The sequence below is a fragment of the Pleurodeles waltl genome, chromosome 10 (genome assembly GCF_031143425.1).
Source record: "Pleurodeles waltl isolate 20211129_DDA chromosome 10, aPleWal1.hap1.20221129, whole genome shotgun sequence".
Taxonomy (NCBI): Eukaryota; Metazoa; Chordata; class Amphibia; order Caudata; family Salamandridae; genus Pleurodeles; species Pleurodeles waltl.
Window position 1 is genome coordinate 892205980 of NC_090449.1, and position 18975 is coordinate 892224954.

Genomic DNA, 18975 nt, shown 5'->3' on the forward strand with positions numbered 1-18975 from the left:
GGTTGGGGGAAGTCCTATTGCAGTCCTGTTGCAATTGGGCGAAGAAGGCATGAAAAGACTGATTTTTGTTTACCAGTTGCAAATTCTTTGTCCAAGAAGATAAATATTCGACAATTGAAAAGGAATACCTAGCAATGGAATGGCCACTAAAGTGCACGCAATAACATTTATTCAGAAGGCTAGTTGTACTATATACTGACCACGCACTATTAATGTGGTTGGCAAGGAAAGATTATGAGAGTATAGTCGGGGGCAGGTGGTGTGTGTGTGTGTAATGTCAATGTCAAAACTATAGGTACCAGAATGCAATACAAACATGATTAAATGAGCTATTCACATGACATGGGTCAAAGGGGCAACTGGAGTTGTAATCTTTGCAGTTGTCCTGTGTCAGTGTGAACTTGTTTTCTTCTCTGATGCTGTTAGCGCTTCTGACCTTAATAAGTAAACTTACAGGTGACGCGAATAGGTCGATGGAACTGTTAACGCGTCCCTCTATGTTAATTTATACACATTAGGACTCGTTTTAGGCCGATGAATCTTTTGACCCAGTGGTGAGACACCGTAGAACGAGATAACTGATCAATATGTCAAGCAATATATCGATAATATTATCAACGTATAACACCATAATATACTTTACTTTAGACATTGGTTAAACTGTCGACGCAACCATGACCTTTCAGTCATGAATAACCACACCTTTATGAGAGTTTTGTGAAATGTATTCCCTATTGATTACAATCTAATAGCAAGTGTATTAATCTCAAAACCATGAAGCAAAGTGCATAGTCACGATATCACAACTGTGATAAGATTTTGACAACGCAAAGATCACAAACATAAACACCGATATAAGAGACGCATAGATCAGAATGCATAGAACATCATATACGCCTTAGTTCAACATAGCACAATGTCAGTCACGTCTGTTGGCGTCAGTCAAGGAGAATGCCTAATCTAACCACTAATTGGCATCAGCATGTTGGACTTCATGCAAAAACAATTTAGAACACGAATTTGGAAAACATCTGACTAGGGTCTCTAACCAAAAATACAGCAGTTGGTACCTAGAAAGGAAAAGCAGATAGACAAATTACGATAGCAATTGTCATAATTACCCTCCTCGGAATGAGTCACCATACAGGATCAGTCTTCGTCCTCAGGACATCAGTTAGAGTGCCGACAGTCTATTTCATCTAAGGACAGGGGACACTTCCCTCATAAGGAGGAAAGTGTAATGGGGCAGTCTATGGATGAGGATGGTTTTATCTAAGTCTCAAATCACCAAATAGAGTGACAGAGTTTCTGGATGCAATCGATATCATTCCCTACCTAATTCCCCGAGTCTCCTGTGTCATGGGTTTTTATCCCTTTTTTTACAATACATTCCCCCAAAATTCTATTGGATAGTCACTACACCCCACTATCTTCAACCTATCAAATTATACATTAAGTAATGCATTTGTCATTCCATGATAATTTATAACACTTTGATTGGTCTTCATAATTGACATTTTTCGAAGGTGGCACATCCGGGGTTACTTCATTTTCTGGCACGTTCATCAGGTCAAAAGTTCCTTTGTCCATGGTCGAATGTCCTTGAATGTTTCAACTAATGTTACAAAATGTATAAAACTTATACTAAAACATCTAGCAAGCGGATGGGAATATGACTAGCATTGTTACATAAAGCGGAAAAAAGGACAAATGCTGGGTCATGGCCTTTTGCGAGTCAGCACACTGGAGAAACAGAAAAAATATGCTTTAATATGAGAGCTACACAGCTAATTCTTCGACTCACGCTAACTTAAGGCTTATGGGTTCTAATACAAATGCAATCTTCATAGATGTTAATGCATTCAATTAATCATAATACAAGCAATCATTTCTTATAGTTGACATTAGTATATGCATACAATAATTCTTCACGTTTATAATACGTTTCAATGAATAATATTTTATTAATGCAGCATTGTTAAGTATAAGCATTTCCACATCTAAAATAGGTAATGTTTAGATTATGCTCTCTCAAACCTTTTGACTCGCAATTAAGATGTTCTTACCATAACTCCCGTACATAATCAATAAACAATACACAATAGTCAATAATCATTAGCAATCAAATAACATCAACAATCAATGGAGTCAGTAATTGTCATGCACCATGACCTTTCAGTCATGAATAACCACACCTTTTAGTAAAAGAATATTTATTTCCCTATATTACCAATGCTAAGGTCATGTAGATTAATCGTAAAATCAAATGAAACACATACAGAAGCAATACTGGCTGTCCAAAGCGGCGGAAGAAACATAATCTAATCAAAGCTTGAACTACAACACATTCGAAAGTTATGGTGCAAATCAATAACAAAGTCAACTGCTTCAAAGTGATTACATACATTAAGTTTAGAAGAGAAACTCATCAAGCATTAATCTCTGTTAGCATGTTTTCATTAGTGAGGATCCTTAACTAACATCAGATTTGCATCAGCATGTCGGGCTTAATGCAAAACAATTTAGTAACACAAATTTGGAAAAACATCTAACTATGGCTCTACCAAACAGTGCAGTTGGTACCTGGAAAGAAAAGGCAAATGCATAACAATCAACAGTCTGGACCATGATACCTATCCTCAGGGTGGATCAGCAAGCAGAGTCAGTCCTCGTCCTCAGGACATCAGTCGATCAGCAAGGCATCAGGATTCAGCATCAAAGTTCAGAAAGCGAAAAGTCTCTAAGCATTAAAGTTAAGCATGTCTCTTGTCAAGACGCACTATGGGCAAGAATGAGCTGTCTTCTCTCAGTGTAATCCTGTTAAGTCCAAACTGCTAAAACTACCTCCCAAAACCCTTTTGGTCAGTCAATCGTATGTTCACACTCTGTCCAATAAAACGAAAGCTCCAAATCTATGAATTCTACTTTTGCTCCGTTCCCATGTTGATTGGTTCGTCTTGCAATGTCCTCATCATCCGGCTTGTAAGGTAACAATATTGTTGCAGCTTCCACTCTAGTCAATATCTCTATTGTTCTTCTCCTGAGAAAGTCAGCCTCACACACAAAATGTTGCATTAGCAAGAGCATCATCTTTTAGCTGTCGGTTCTCATGAGAAAGCTTCCGCTATGAGCACATTTAAACAATACAATAGAAATCAGAGTTTAACTCTCTAGGACAGCCATACTATTAAACGTTAAGGAATACAGCTTTTACTTAAAGCCTGGCAAACTCGACCATGACACTTGCTAAGTTAAGGCCTACAATTAATAAAGCTAAAGCTTACTGCATAACCCTTAATATGACATATTACTAAATTAATCTCACAAATGCTCAATTTTCCATATTATTATATCATTGATTAGTACATTTCGTTAACATTGGTAGCCATTCTTCATGATCACATTTTCAGATGTGTGCATTATTTTTCTACGTTATTTTATTTTCTATACAAACTTATTATTCAGAATACATAAACACTCATTAATAATTTTTATTAAAACACATGGGCTAGCAATGCTGTGACACTCGATGTGAAATCGTCGGACCTCAATTAAAGCAAATGCATATCTCAAAATATAAATATACCAGATATTGAGACCTCAACTTGTTCTGTGTTAAGTTTGAGAAGCCCTTTCATTACTGTTTTTACATGATGAAGGGATGCTAAATGGAAGGCTAAAATTCTAGAGAACAGAGCTTGGCCCTGTTTGTACCCTTTCTGTTCAGCTCTAATCAAGAACATGTGGCCAGTCCCCTGTGACGGAGAACTGACATCATAGCACACTTCACCTAAGCCCCTGGCCTCTCCTCCAGTGGCCGTTTTTTTTATCTTGCTGCATTCAGCTTGTGTTGTTCCCATCCAATAACGTAGCTTGGATGTCATGGTCCCTGGAACAAGTCATGAAAATTGCTAACCCCTTTGACTTCTGTTCCAGTGGTAATATTACAGCAATTATCAGAGTTCAGTGGGCCCTTCAGGGCTTTCGGCCCCAGTGCCACTGCACTTGGTCACCAGTGGTAGCTATGCCCCTGTTCCCATCGCTGCCCCAAGTACCTTTCCAGCCCCCGAGTCAGCAGAGCAAGAGCCAGCTTCAGCACCAACTCCTCATCTCCCTGAGATGTCTGTGTGGGAGAGGGTCAGCCTGCCTATAGTGGAGAAAACAGGAGGTTGTATATTGATGTATCTGGAGTCTGTGTCATGTGTGTTTATGGATTGTGGAAAGTACAGTATGTGTTGTCATTGAATCTATTGCTGCACTTGTGAAGCAATTGTGGGCAAACATCAATCAATCAATCATTGAATTTGTAAAGCGCGATACGTACCCGTGAGGGTTTCAAGGCAATAGGGGGGGGGGGGGGAGAGAGGGGCTATCAGCACTATTATGTGATGGGGCATCAACAACCACCCACGTTAGCAGCTTGAGTGGGGGGGGTTATTCTCATATTTCTCACTATCATAAAACATTTAACTTTTTTGTTTAAAGCTCCTTTTCCCTTCATGGGAGACTGCTGGTCTCCAACCAGAAGCTCATACCTACAACTATAAGTGGGTAGGGTGGAGGAACAAATGAAACAGAGTATGCAGGATAGGAAGGTAAGTAGGGATGACAGAAAGATAGATGAATGGAAGAATGGATGGTTGAGAGATGGATGAATGACAGAGAGAAGGATGGATTGATGATGGAGGGAGAGAATGAATGGGGAAGAGTGGATGGATGCAGGATGGACAAATGGATGAAGAAAAGGATAGGTGTGTTTAATGAAAGAATGAATAAAAGATGGATGAAGAGGAACAACAGAAGTGTATTTATGGATGGACGAAGACAGGAAGAAATTAAAATAAAGGATGTGAGAAAAATGATGGATAGCTGTAAGAATAGGAGGAAAAGCAACAGAATTAACGAAGGAACATTGGAAATAAACTGTAGGAAGAATAGAAGGAAGGAAGGAAAATGAATATTTCCCTCAGAAGAAGCAATTGCTGGGCTCGCTCAACTCACTCGTCCACTTATTGCCATTTGCAATTTGGTTCAAAGATAGGAGTATTTTATTTTTCTGGCTACTCCCTAATAAGGGAGGACTTTTGTAGAGTGATAATGGGCATGATGTCAGCAAGAATGCTCAAAAAGTTAATGCACACCTCCACAATAACCTGAAGGTTACAAATTAGAAAGAAAACTGGGCAGACTCAGATTTTCAGCCTTCCAGGTTTGGTAAAGTGTGTGCTTTTAAACTGGATAACAGTAACGTCTGTTATTTACAGCACTTCAAAATGGCAGAAGAGTCTCAAATATCTATTAGTTTTAGGTTAATTATAAATACTGTAACTCAATTTACATGTATTTCATAATTTCAATTATTTGTAATCATTTTTAAAAGATGAATGTGCTATAATAATTCACCCTATCCCTTCCCATATGGACATAACTGCCATGGTGGAGGTGATTTTCAGTTACAGGTTCAAAATTATTAGAAGTAACTTTACCCTCATAAATTGTTTGGATAAGACTCCACCCTTTGGTTAAAGGGGGAGGAGATTTGTACAGTTCCACCTATGTGTAGAGCTATATTCAGAAATGGTGATAATCAGTGACTAATAGAAAGGTGTAGACTTAAACCTAGGTTTAGAAGTAAATATGCACATGAGTAAATATACACATAAAAAAGGCCCAAAGTAAACAACCACACTACTAGGTTCACTTTTCAGGCATACGAAATCAATGTTGTGTAAATATTCTTATTATATCATAGGTTTTACTATGTCTAATATAATATATGTTAGACCTGACATCCAAGTGTGGTATTCCCCCAAGGGTTTTGCCTTTATCCTCCTGTTTTGCTGAATTCATTTTGGTGGCTTTAGGACTCTGTACACTTTATCACTACTCCAGTGCTATAAGGCTTGTGTTCTCACTTTCAAACATGGTAAAATTGAATGATACCTAATAGGCACATTTATTTTATTTCTAAGCCCCTAGTAAATGCCCAGGGCCTGTAAATACTACTAGTGGGCTTGCAGAACTCCTTGTGCCACCCACTAAAGTGACCTTTTATACATGTCTCAGACCTGCCACTGCAGCCTGTAATACCTTTTACAAGACATTAACCTTCCTTTTTATTATATTTATACGTCACCCCCAAGGTAGGCTAGACAGGCTCATAGGTCTGGGTGTATGGTATTTTGGCATTTAAAAAGCAGGACATAGGTATTTAAGCTTTACATGTCCTGGCAGTGAGACACTACTAAAGTTGTTTTTCATTGTTGTAAGGCTTATCTCTCCTATTGATGAACATCGGGTTATCTTATTACATTTGATACGTGCCAACTCGGAACTGGGAGCAGAAAGATATATGATGTTTACACTCAAATGAATTGTAATGTAAAATCCTCTTTAATGATAAAGTCGGATTTTAATTCACAATTCTGAAAATGCCACTTTTAGACAGTTGGCATTTTCATGTCTCAACCATTTGTGCCTTTTGCTAATATCCTGGGTCACATGACTGTAAATAGCACTGCTTTTGGGATTTGTGTATTCCTTCCATACAGTAACACAAGGGTGGCTTAGGATTGGGCAAGATGGGACATCCTGGAAGGATGTCCAGAAAGGGGTTGTATCCAGCCCCACTTAGACTTCAACGGACTTAGAGCACACAAAGAAACCTGACAGCAGACCTGTCCTGGCTTTTGTCACCCCTAGACAGTTTGGAGCCTTGACAGGGGAAGAAGAACTTGCCAGAACCAGATGCGGGTGTAGGACAGGGAGTCCCCTCCCAAACACACACACACAAAGGTTGGCACCAGGTGTAAATAAAGGATCTTCAGTGGTAGTATTCAGAACACTTCTGGACCTGTGGAAGTTACAGAAGAAGGACTACCCTGTTGCCAGATGGTTGAACTGCTGCCCAAAAGGACTGCTTTGCTGTCTGGGAAGGAAGACTGGACCTGCTTGCCTTCATCCCAGGCTAACCAGAGCGACTCCAAGGGTCAGTTGGTTGACATCCTGTGTGAGCTACATGGACACAAGCTTCAGAGGCCTCCCTGCAACTTCCCAGCTGATCTGCTGCAACTGGACCTACCTGGACCTGCAACTAGACCTGCCAGGGCCCTCCTGACCTCTGCTGGAGCACATACTTGATACCTAGGAGGTGCCTCCCTGGGTCTTGGACCCTTGGCTGGCATCCAGGTGTACTCCTCCTAAAGAAAAGGTGAAAAGTTTGAATTCGGGGGTCCTTGCAATTGTCACTGGACCCATTTGGGCCAAAACTCTGCTAAGGGTGACAACCTATATCAGTGATGGATTCCTGTAGTCCCAGTGGAACTAGAGGTGTGAGCAAAACATGCAGTTTCCTTTTGCATAATTACACAAAAGTATTGCAAAATTATGTATATTTGCATGGAATACAAATCGGTCATTTTGCTCTATATTTTAGCATGAATGTGTCTTCACGTCAATTTTTGGCACAAGGATGCATTTAAACACCGTCACAACAACCACTTGTGTTCTGTTTTTCCAGTGCAATGTACTGTTTTACTTTGAATGGTGCAAATTTTAACTAAAGATGGTGCATAATTATATGATGTGGCATATTTTATGAAGGCATAATATAAATGTTGCCTTGGCCTAAGTAGAACCAGATCTTTCTGGATAAGGAAACGTCACCCACTTGATTGTGGCATGTCTCATCAAAGGTAACTTTACACCCTCCTGGAAAGATAGTACTGCCAGCTGAACTCAACCTCCTCATTTAGAGAGTTATTAATAAAGTAATACTGGAAAAAGGGAGATCCAGAGGAATTGCCTCAGCATAAACCCCAAAATGTTTATTTGATTAGTGTGGGTACCTCAGGTAAAATAAAAGAAGAGGAAGGTCTAATCAGTATTATTACTCATACATCCCCATTGATTCCATGTTTCAGTCTGTAGTACTGCCCATAGGGGCAACAGCCATCATCAGGGCTAAGTTAGATCCCTACCTAGCTTCTACATGTACTTGTACACACAGGGCCCGATTAGAGAACGCTTTTTTTTTTTTAGTCATACCTTACTAGGTTGTAAGACTGCAAAGGATGTAACTTAAAGAGGTATGTAAAGATACTGAAATAAAAACATATTAAGTATACGTACACCACTTGCATGCACAAAAATGCTATTTTTGTGCACACCTGTGCAGATCCCGCAAATCAACAAGGCACATGTGGTGAAAGGCTCTGTAGTCACATAGTTGTATGGGTAAAAACATTGTTATTCCATTCTCAACATTCATCAGCTTTAGTGAGTTTGTATATGATAAGTATACTTCCTCTAGTCATGGTTACTACCACAAACTTAGCTTCATCCATCATCTTTAGTAATCAGGTAATTATCATTATTCATACACTCAATCAAAATGTTATTATTTGAAAACAACATCTGTAATTCTTTGTGCCATTATTTAGCCTGTAGAAAATCATGTAACATGCTTTATTGTGTAGTTTGGAACAGTTTAAATTGCCTGTCCGAATTACAGTGATAGTGATCAGGTCACTGCGGTAACACACACACTTAAACAACATTAATAGACAACTTACTTCAGAGGTTATGCCCGTCTTTTTGTCCCTGAGTTGCCTGCTTTCCACCGTAATGGTGCCTGATTGCCGGATGGACTGGGTGTTTTATATGGTTGCCATACTGGAGTCTCCAGCGGGTTGTATTGTTGCGAGTCACAAGCCACATATAGGCATGCAGCATCTGTCGTCATTGCAGTGTAGCTGTCAAAGTGGAAATAGGGAAGAGTAGCTTCTAAGGCCCCTGGTTTACTGCCGATGGACAGAGAAGTTGGAGACAAAAATGATGTATGCTGAGACCAGTAGGCAAGACAGGATGTAATATGTCTTGCCTTCTGGTCTCTGCATAAATCTTTTTTGCATCTAGCCTGTCAGTCCATCTTTCAAGAATGGGGTAAGGTTACCTATGATGAAGCATGCCACAATAACGTGGGTGAGGTTTCTTTATCCAAAAATATGTGGTTCCAATCAGACTCCATAAGACTGTCGCTAATACAGTTTGCGGCACCTGTTGTGAGATAATACATTCAAAGGGAGGTCACGTGACAATTAGATGTGGGTGTAACTCATATAATTTGATGTAGTGTAATTACAGAAACAGTATGCAAGATTATGTGGAGTTACGTAAGGAGCATAACCGTGCATTTAGCTCTATGTTCTTAGCACATGATGGACCTGAGGATGCATTTTGCACTAGAGAAATACAGCTAAATGTAACAGAACATGAATAGCAACAGCCAACAGGCACTCAAGCTCTATTCCTGTGCTCTTGCAGAAGGTATTTGTGCCCCAAATTAATCTAGACAATGTGAATAGGCGTAAGCATGTTTTCAGTAATTTCACATCTAAAGACTCATACGAAATTAGCAAAGTTCCTCTGATTACTCAGGTATGATTAAAATTCCTTCCCAGCCCAGCGACAATATCTTCTTTTCCCCTCACTCTCCTTTGAGTGGATCAAGATGTTTCCATTCACACTAATACCCCCCAGCAAATCGTTTGAAAACACTCTCACTCACCCTATAAAAATGCCTAAAAATCCAATCCGTTTTTAGGCAACGTGATTTAAAACATTTTATACCACATACACATTCCCCAATATTCCTCAGTAAAGACTAATACCATTTTCTTTGCATAAGACCACAGAACCCCACCCTTGAAACCTCAATCATGCCCCCCAAAGCTATTGCTGCTGGCTACGGCTCTGCATGCATTCAGGGTGGAAAATTGCTTCGGGAATATTTGTGAATGGAAGTTCAAACGTTTTGGGTGCTCCCAACACCCTGAGCTCCGATTGGATAGCTCCTCACTGCTCCCTTACATACAGCTGTGGAATACACAGCCACTTGGCAAATCACCAAAAGCTTAAAGCTCCATCTTTGATAGTAAACATCTGCACTGCATAATTTTCTGAATCAGGATTTCTTCTTTGCTGCCACAGATGACACTTGTTGTGCACCTTAGTGAAATTTCGCACCCTAAAGACGACAGATCTTTATATATTAATACTGTTTTTCATGGTTGAGCACCACTGCAACCTTTGTGTGACTTTCAACTACCTAGAATTTTATTGCCCGTGCAAATGTTTTCAAATTTCGAATTTTTTCAGCAAGATTGTGCAAATCAGACATGATTAGGACTTTGATAATTTGCTCAATCATCGCTGAGGGCGCACGTTTGACTTGCTCTTTGTTTTTCCAAATGTTCAGGGCTTGGAGAACTTTGTCTTGCAACTGAAGAGACCTAAAAAGAAAATCAAAGTTATTTTCAACCTATAATATAACTTTAAATATGAATCTTCATTATGGACTTGCATAGGAAATACAGTTCATATTTTTTACTTTCATTAAAACCAGTGGCGGCTCCTCCGTTTGGGCAGAGGAGCACCGCCCCCCACCAGCAGCAGAAGCTGCAAACCTTTCACAAGGAAGGAACAATAAATTATGGGGCATATTTATACTCCGTTTGCGCCGAATTTGCGTCGTTTTTTTCGACGCAAATTAGACGCAAAACTAACTCCATATTTATACTTTGGCGTTAGACGCGTCTAGCGCCAAAGTTCATGGAGTTAGCGTCATTTTTTTGTGTGAACACCTTCCTTGCGTTAATGATATGCAAGGTAGGAGTTCCCGTCTTATAAAATGACTGCGATGAATATGCATCGTATTTATACTCCCGGGCAAAAATGACGCCCGGGAGTGGGCGGGACAAAAAAACCCGCATTTGCGCTGGATTTTAGCACCTGGGTCAGGGCAGGCGTTAAGGGACCTGTGGGCTCAGAATGAGCCCAGAGGTGCCCTCCCAAGCCCCCAGGGACACCCCCTGCCACCCTTGCCCACCCCAGGAGGACACCCAAGGATGGAGGGACCCATCCCAGGGAAGAAAAGGTAAGTTGTGGTAAGTATTTTTTTTATTTTTATTTTGTGGCATAGGGGGGCCTGATTTGTGCCCCCCTACATGCCACTATGCCCAATGACCATGCCCAGGGGACAGAAGTCCCCTGGGCATGGCCATTGGGCAAGGGGGCATGACTCCTGTCTTTGCTAAGACAGGAGTCATGTTAATGGCGTCTGGGCGCCAAAAAAAAATGGCGCAAATCGGGTTAAGACGATTTTTTTGCCTCAGCCTGACTTGCCCCATTTTTGGACGCCCAAACGTCATTTTGCCCTACGCCGGCGCTGCCTGGTGTACGTGGTTTTTTTTCACGCACACCAGGCAGCGCCGGTCGGCTCACGCCATTCAATAAATACGGCGCCCGCGTGGCGCTAGCCGGCGCTAATTTTTTTGGCGCAAAACTGCGTTAGCACAGTTTTGCGTCAAAAAGTATAAATATGGCCCTATGTTTATTGTCCCTTCCTTGTGAAAGGGGCGGGGCCATGGGGTGACGAGCAGTGAGTGGGTGAACTGTAAGGGGGGTGAGTCGCTGCTGATTAAAACTAACTGGGAATGGTTTGGAATAGATCCCCTCATGTGGTTTTTAGAGACAGGATAAACCGATTTGTTTCTTGCAGCACAACTTTTTAAATATATTTGCTAAAAACATCGGTCTTACAGGCCTTTCTGAATATAAACTTGCGAAACAAGGTCTGGAACAATACCCAGGAGCATCATTCCTCTGGAGCAGCAACTGACGTGTGTGCCAAAGAGGACTGGTCCCTGCTGCCTCAGTGCTACTTCCGGGACTTCAGAGCCTGCACGGATTTGAAACCCACCCTCTGTCTTCCACCCACCCAAGTTTTTTTCCCATTTCCCAAATGCCCGGTCCAGTTCTGCCTCCTCCCCGAGGGCATGAGGATTTCAAGCTTGGTGAGATTACACTTTAATGTACTTTCTATCACACTACAGTGAAGGAATTTTAATGTAGACTTTGAAACCAAGAGAAGCAAGTGTAGGAGGGACATCTGAATTTGATGTACATCATCAGCAATGTATTTTTTCGGACACAGACTTCCTCTAAAAGACGACTGCTTTCAAAATGTCACCAAGTGTAGTGGTGGTTCCAGGGCTTTTTAGCTCTTTCAATTGAATTGCCCCGTCCCCCCTCCCCAATAGATGTGAAACGTATGAAATGCTGGGATTGCATATCTCTTCTGCTGGTCCCCAATGAGTTTACTGTGGATGTAGCCACGCTCCCTCACTGATTAAAACTTCATCATCTGCATAAAGAAGTATTTTGAGGGGTCCTGGAATATTTGTGGTAGCTTTAATCCTTCCTTCACTAATTATACATTGACATATTGGTTCAATAAATACAGCAAGTAGCAAAGGGGACACGTAGTACCTGTCTGTTGCAGTGGTTAATTTGTAATAAAAACGTGCCGGTGCCCAAAGCTCTCCCCTGAAACACACGGCTACTGCAATCAAATGTGCAAACTCTGAATACTGAGGCAGCGTAATCCTAAAGCCATCTCAAGCCTATTTGATCCATTTACAGCCACTTTACAGCAAGAATCTAAAATGTTCTGCAAGGCTCAATGGGTGGCTAGCGATAGGAAGCGTTATCTTCTGGCCTGTGTGTGGCTCACATGACAGGGTCACATTAGTACAGCCTACCAAACACATTCTGCCACAACTACGATGGTCCTAGCACTCTAAGCATTTGCTGAGAAGCCCTGCTGGGATGTTGTGGCAGCAAGCTGTATCCCTGCTGAGGATGTGTGCAATCACATAACAGTGTGAAGAGGCTCACTCCTCCCACAGACGTGTCCATGCTGGTGTCAAGAGGGTTGTTTCCTACAAGAACCCGTTCACGGTGGTGGTAACAGAACAGGCCTGGCAGAATGCCTTGGCCCTTTCTCTGGAATGGTATGGAGCCTAAAGATGCAGATCCTTACACGCTCATTTTGGTTCAGTTCATCAGCACTGATAGCACACTCCTTAAATTTTAGGCATCGATGGTACAACAGTGTTTAGCTGTTTATAAGGAAACAGGAAAAAACTAAGGTGAATTGTTCCAGTTTTTAACACCACACCACTTCTCTATGAAAGGCTAGGAATCAATGGGCTGAATGGAGGGGAACATGGGCCCAACTAAGCTACACGAATTGGGAGCAGAGCCTTTGGGGTAGGAGTATTCCCACATACAGTTTTGGAGGGACTGGTATAGTGCAGATGTGTGATGTCAAGAATGAATATAGATCAAGCCACATTGGTACTGGGGAGGGAAATTCCTCTGGTGGGGAAGACTGCAAATGAGCCGGTCATCAGTTGGCGCAGTGCAAGCACTCACTGTTCGGAAGTTGCTTTCAGAGTATGGTAGAGCGGGTCATGCCCTGTCGAGGAGGAATCAATGAGGCTCTTCTGGCATTGAATTTATGTGAGCATGACCTCCATGTTGCTGTTCGGCCTGGAGTATTATTTCCCATTGTTATAAATATTTATGGTTAGGAGGATGTGACTGGTAACAAAGTATGTCAATCAATCAAACAACTAATCACCCATGAGGGTATCCAGGCCTTGGATACTGCTGCGATCAGTCAAAGAGCTAGGCCTTGAATTCTGTGAGAGAAGATGCTGTCTGGACTTGGTAGCGAGGTAGGAGAAGGAGCGTTCAGGTACCGCTCAGTAGAGCTGAAATGTAAGACAGGGTGCTCCCTTTTTGGATTGTGTATTTAACGGCTCCCGTGAGCCTTTGAGCTGACGAGCTCTGGTGAAGCACCTGTGCGCCTACTGAGTGGTACAAAAACCTGAGAATACGTTTAGGCGGCATTTCAAGCAACCCCGTCTGCCACACTTTGCTCTCCGCTGATAACGGGCGAAAGCCAGAAACACGTGTCCGGCGATACGGCATTCGCCGCACCAACTTATGGTGAAAAACTTTCTACAACGTTACAGCACTTGCTGCACCCATTTATGGTGAAAGACTTTTTGAAATATCATTCAAGTTCATTCTAATGACTGCATTTATCATGATGCTTTGGGGCTATTCGAGCTGAAATGTAAGACAGGGTGCTCCCTTTTTGGATTGTGTGTCCAGAGCTGAGGTGACTCCCTCCTTGCAAAATCCTCCTTCTTGGTTGGAGGACAGGGACCAATATGGTTAGGTCTGTGTCCTTTGACTTGGCCCCAGCCTAGTCAAAGGACACAGACCTAACCATATTGACTTGGCCCCAGCCCTACTGGCCTGTCTCCTGCTTCTAAAACCCTGCTAAAAGAAGACGATGCATCCTGGAGCACCAGCGACCTCTGAAAAGCCTCAAGAGGACTTCCTGCACCGCAGAAGACCAAGAACTCTCATGGACAGCAGCCCTCTCCAAGAAAAACTCCATCCAAGGACTCCAGAGCCTCCCCAGATCTGCGAGTCCTGTCTACTCTGCACCTGCCACCCACTGCCCGTGTCCAGGTGGCCCAACTGACTACAGCTGGTTCCCAGGCAGTTCTGAGCAAGTGCCCACCCTGAGTTGACCCCTCCTGTCAAACACAAAGATGCCTGCAGCCTAAATCCGGAGGACCGCCCTGACCGCAACAGAACCGGACACAGATTCCCAACACAAATAGGTACACCTGCACCCACAGCCCCCTGGCCTTGGGGAATCCGACCTTCAGCGCAGCAACGTCTAGAAGGCTGCCCTCCTCCTTGTCCAGCCTTTGGTTTCCTGGAACATACTCCCTGGACATCACCTGCAGAATCTTTGTGACCCCCAGGGTCCCCCTATAGGAAAGCATTGGGAGCCCAACGCTATGATTGGACCCTGTACCCGGCCCCTCCTGCGCCACTGAGGGGGTGTGTTTGGTGCTGACCTGTGCAGAGGTGCTCTTCTAAACCCCTGAGGTCTGCCCTCCAAGTGCCCCCAGTCTCCATAGTAGCCCATGTTAAATCGATGTCAACTTTGACCTCTGCACCCGGCCGGCCCTGTGTGCTGGCGATGGGTGTTTGGGGTTAACTTCAACCCTAGCCTGTGGACATCCTAACCCCTGGAGACTGGAACTCTACGTCTTGTACTTACCTTCAAACTGTGCTAACTTTTCTTGCCCCCAGAACTGTTTCTGAAAATTGCAGTGCCAATTTTTAAAACAGATTATTGCTATTTACTTGAAAACTATTAAACTTGCCAAATTGAAACCAAGTAGTATTGATACACATGTTGGATACTTACTTGTAAATGTACTTAACTGCAACTTGAATCTTGTGGTTCTAGAAATAAAGTAACAAAATATATTTTTGCTATATAATAACCTTTGTCCTGGAGTTAGTCATTGAGTGTGTGCTTCCTTTATTGCCTGTGTGTGTACAACAAATGCTTTGCACTGCCCTCAGATAAGCCTAACTGTTCAACCACTACCACAAAAGAGAGCACAAGTATTATCTACTTTAGCCTCTGTTAAGTGTCCTGGGGACCAATGGACTTTGTGCACACTATGGGCCTGATTCTAACTTTGGAGGACGGTGTTAAACCGTCCCAAAAGTGGCGGATATACCACCTACCGTATTACGAGTCCATTATATCCTATGGAACTCGTAATACGGTAGGTGGTATATCCGCCACTTTTGGGACGGTTTAACACCGTCCTCCAAAGTTAGAATCAGGCCCTATATCTCCTTTTGAAATAGTATATACAAAGCCAGCTTCCTATATGTGTCTTCAAATGTCTGAGATGCCACATGCCTTTGTACCGCACATACTTTTACAAAGGAAATGTTTTGTTCATCATGCTTAGGCTAGATCTTGTGACTGCCTTGGAATGGTAAAATACAAAACTGTTCCAAAAGATGGCCACATCTGAGTGCATACATGTGTGCTCTCAGGGGCATCTATCTCTGAATGTTTTATGTTATAAGAAAAACAAAACATATTCCAATATGGGCACCTGTGGATGTGCGCACATGCGCAGCCATCTTTGTATGGGTTTTGCAATACATGCAACAAAAATCTTTCCAAGATGGATCCCTTGGCATACCATGTGTGCACATGTATGGACAGCTGTCTTTGAAGAGTATTTGCCAGCCATCTTGGAACTGTAAACAATAATTAAGTTGTTTAAAACTTTCCAAGGTGGCTGCCCGTGTGTGTGTGACTGTGTGTGCGTGCGTGCGCATGCGTGTAGCAGGTGCTCATCTTTGAATGCTTTAAAAATACTTTAGTGTGAACTAAGAATGGTTAATACCACAAGCATTAACAAAGCTATTAGCTCTGCATAAAGACCACACTATAGGCTTTGGCAGTGATCCTTTAATTTGTAGATTGCTTCACCATTTTGAAAAGTTAACATATTCTGAACAGACTGCTGTGTATACAAAAGCATCATTGATTATCAAAACTTACTTGTCCTTTTGGAGCGTTTTGACTTCATCATCTTTCATTCTGAGTTTTTTGCAGAAAAAGTCAAAGTTTTCTAGCGTGACGCCGGATCCAATAATCTTGAAGATCTTTTGCAGCATTTTCTCTACCAAAACAACAAATTAATGACAGTTTAATTACTATGGCAATGATTTCAGGTGGATTACTTTTGATGTTAGCTTTTAACCTTGCAGCCCAGACTTTTTGTGAACTATCCAAAGATCCTGATTAATTAGTTGAGTTTTGTTCTTCTTCAAAATGATACCCTACAACTGCTTCCTCTTCTGAGCTGAAATGACCTCTTATATGCATGTGTAGGCTGCAGCTATCTAGAAAATGTAGCATATGCTAAAGCTCATAGCCTAACCAGCATGTGCAAAGAATGAGACTGTCTTAAAGTATTTTCTTTCAATCTTGGCCGAGATCTCTCTTCCAATATTTCCAACTTCCATTGTAGTTTCTAAATGTATACTTTTCGTTAAAACACAAGTTTTGCACTTTAACCTATTTGTGCAACGACCTGCATGCAAAAATCTCCAATATGTCTTGCTGGATCTAAGTAGCTTTTTATGAAAAGTGGCTTTCTAATAGCTACTTTTAACATCTACATTTGTAAATCAAACACATTTGTTGATCTGGGAACATGCAAAATATGCACATATTTTCCTCTGAATGTGCACTGGCAATTTAGAGCAAGAATTGGCAATGCCAATACAAATCTGTTACAGACACTCTGCTCACCAGCCCTCTCCTCTATAAGGAAACAGTTCAGTAATGATTATTGACCATTTCCCCTAACGCACTGTAGCAAAACAGGGATGCCTAACATTGTGAAATCTCTCCTGAATCACAGCCCTATTGATTCCCTCAAGAAGATTGAAATAAGGCATTGGTTTGAATATTAAGTACAAGTGACTTATCACAGTAACTTTTGCAATAATAGCCCTTAATCTCCCTTCCTGCAGCTCATGCGATTTCAAGGTAATTTTAAGTATAATGCCTGGAGAACCATTCTAGCCAGCAAAAAATCTGTAAAAATATTTTATACTTGAGTACATGCGTGGCTCTCGTCTCCTACTGCTCTCACCTAAAAACCCTCAGACTTTCATATCTTGCCCCCTTTAACGCAGACTGACTGAACTGGGTATAGGATCTTGAGCGACAATCCATTGTAAAATGTTTATAGAAGACATGCAGAGTGACCCAAGTAACCACTTTACAAATACATTTGTAACGGAATTTTAAAACAAACATCCCTCATTCTCTTAGTTTCTGTATGCACCAATAGAGGCTACTTAAAACATGCAGGAATCCACCTAAATTCCAAACTAAGATTACCTCTCTAGAACAGCCCAGTGGCAAAATGTCTCATTTCCACTTGACTTGTCTGACAGATTGTGTTCGTGCTACTCAAAGAACCTCTTGAGTTGGTCCTGGGGTCCCATGAAGCAACTGCTCCAGAGCCAAAAGGCTGAGTTCAGTGAAGCGAGGCTGGTGAAAGAGGGAGCCATGCCAAGACAGTTGATTCCCCCAAAAGGGGAGTGATTAGAGAAGTAGTCTGAGCTCCTGCCAGAAAGTGTGAAAACCAAAACTGGTTGGGCCTAAGTGGCATTTATACTGTGTCCAGTGAGGCGTTCTTCATGGAGTCACATGCTTGAATAACTCCCCATTGTCAGTCCATGTAACCTTTAATATTTTATGTAACAATTAATTTTAGTAACATGCCTGCGTGGCAACATGGTATTGTTTATTTAAGAGCACATTCACCTCATTGTAAAATGCTTAAATATCTGCCAACAAGATAAATGTGCTCTGAACTCCACTCACCCCAGAGGCCACCTTAGTCCAAGTTTCATAGCACATATCTATGGAAGACAGCCCCTAGTGAAAGGAGGTGAGGTGGGAGGATCACACATAAATCTATGAAACATTTCAATGCCAGCAAACAGCAAGCAACTTGTTGTTGACTAGAACTATATCTTTTACACGTAGACTGACATGGCGAAACCGAGAATAGGTAGTGGTACATATATAAAACAAACTAAAGGCTGGATAGGTTCACATTATTCCAACAGGTTCTAAATCACAACTTGGCACACTCTGATTCTGCTTTTGCCCCCATGTAAAGACAGTAGTGCAGTGGCAGCTCGTCCTTATGTGAATTGGGGCTCCATCCTCCTTGTTTCTACCCTTTTTTTGCTAAACAATTATATTGCTTTTATTGGTAAGTATAACAAAACTAGCCAAGACATCCAAACATAGCATGACTGTCCCTGCCACCCGGGTTGCCATCAAGACAGACCGCAGTATTCCCACCATTTGCCCAAAATCTGTACATGTTTGCAGAGACATCCTCTGGCTACATTGATGGTTTCTCCATCTTGGCACACTAGACCATCCATGCACGCCACTCTGCATGCCCAGGTGGATCCTTTAGTTTCCATTTCCAAGCAATGCTTCCTTTGGCAATTACCATCGCCATGCCAATCGGACATCGCTCTCCACTATTATCCCCTACTTTATCTAGCACTACAATTAGAGTTTGCTTGGGTGACAGTTGTATGTGGTACCCCAACCTCATGTTCAGAGCTATATCTGTTTGTCGCTAATCGTTTCCAATCAGGGGACTTGCCACACCATGTGGTAAA

At 42.0% G+C, this 18975-nt stretch overlaps 1 protein-coding gene across 2 annotated transcripts in view; it reads right to left on the minus strand.

Moving 5' to 3' along the window:
- Positions 1 to 7692: 7692 nt before the first annotated feature.
- Positions 7693 to 18975, minus strand: part of LRRD1 (leucine rich repeats and death domain containing 1) — a 248333-nt gene continuing 237050 nt past the window's right edge. For both annotated transcript variants that reach the window (XM_069211629.1, XM_069211628.1), the window contains 2 exons: positions 16313 to 16433; positions 7693 to 10292 (listed from right to left, as the gene is read on the minus strand). In XM_069211629.1, coding sequence (XP_069067730.1) covers positions 10109 to 10292; positions 16313 to 16433 — 305 coding nt within the window. In that variant the 3' untranslated portion in view covers positions 7693 to 10108. The remainder of the gene's footprint in view (positions 10293 to 16312; positions 16434 to 18975) is intronic.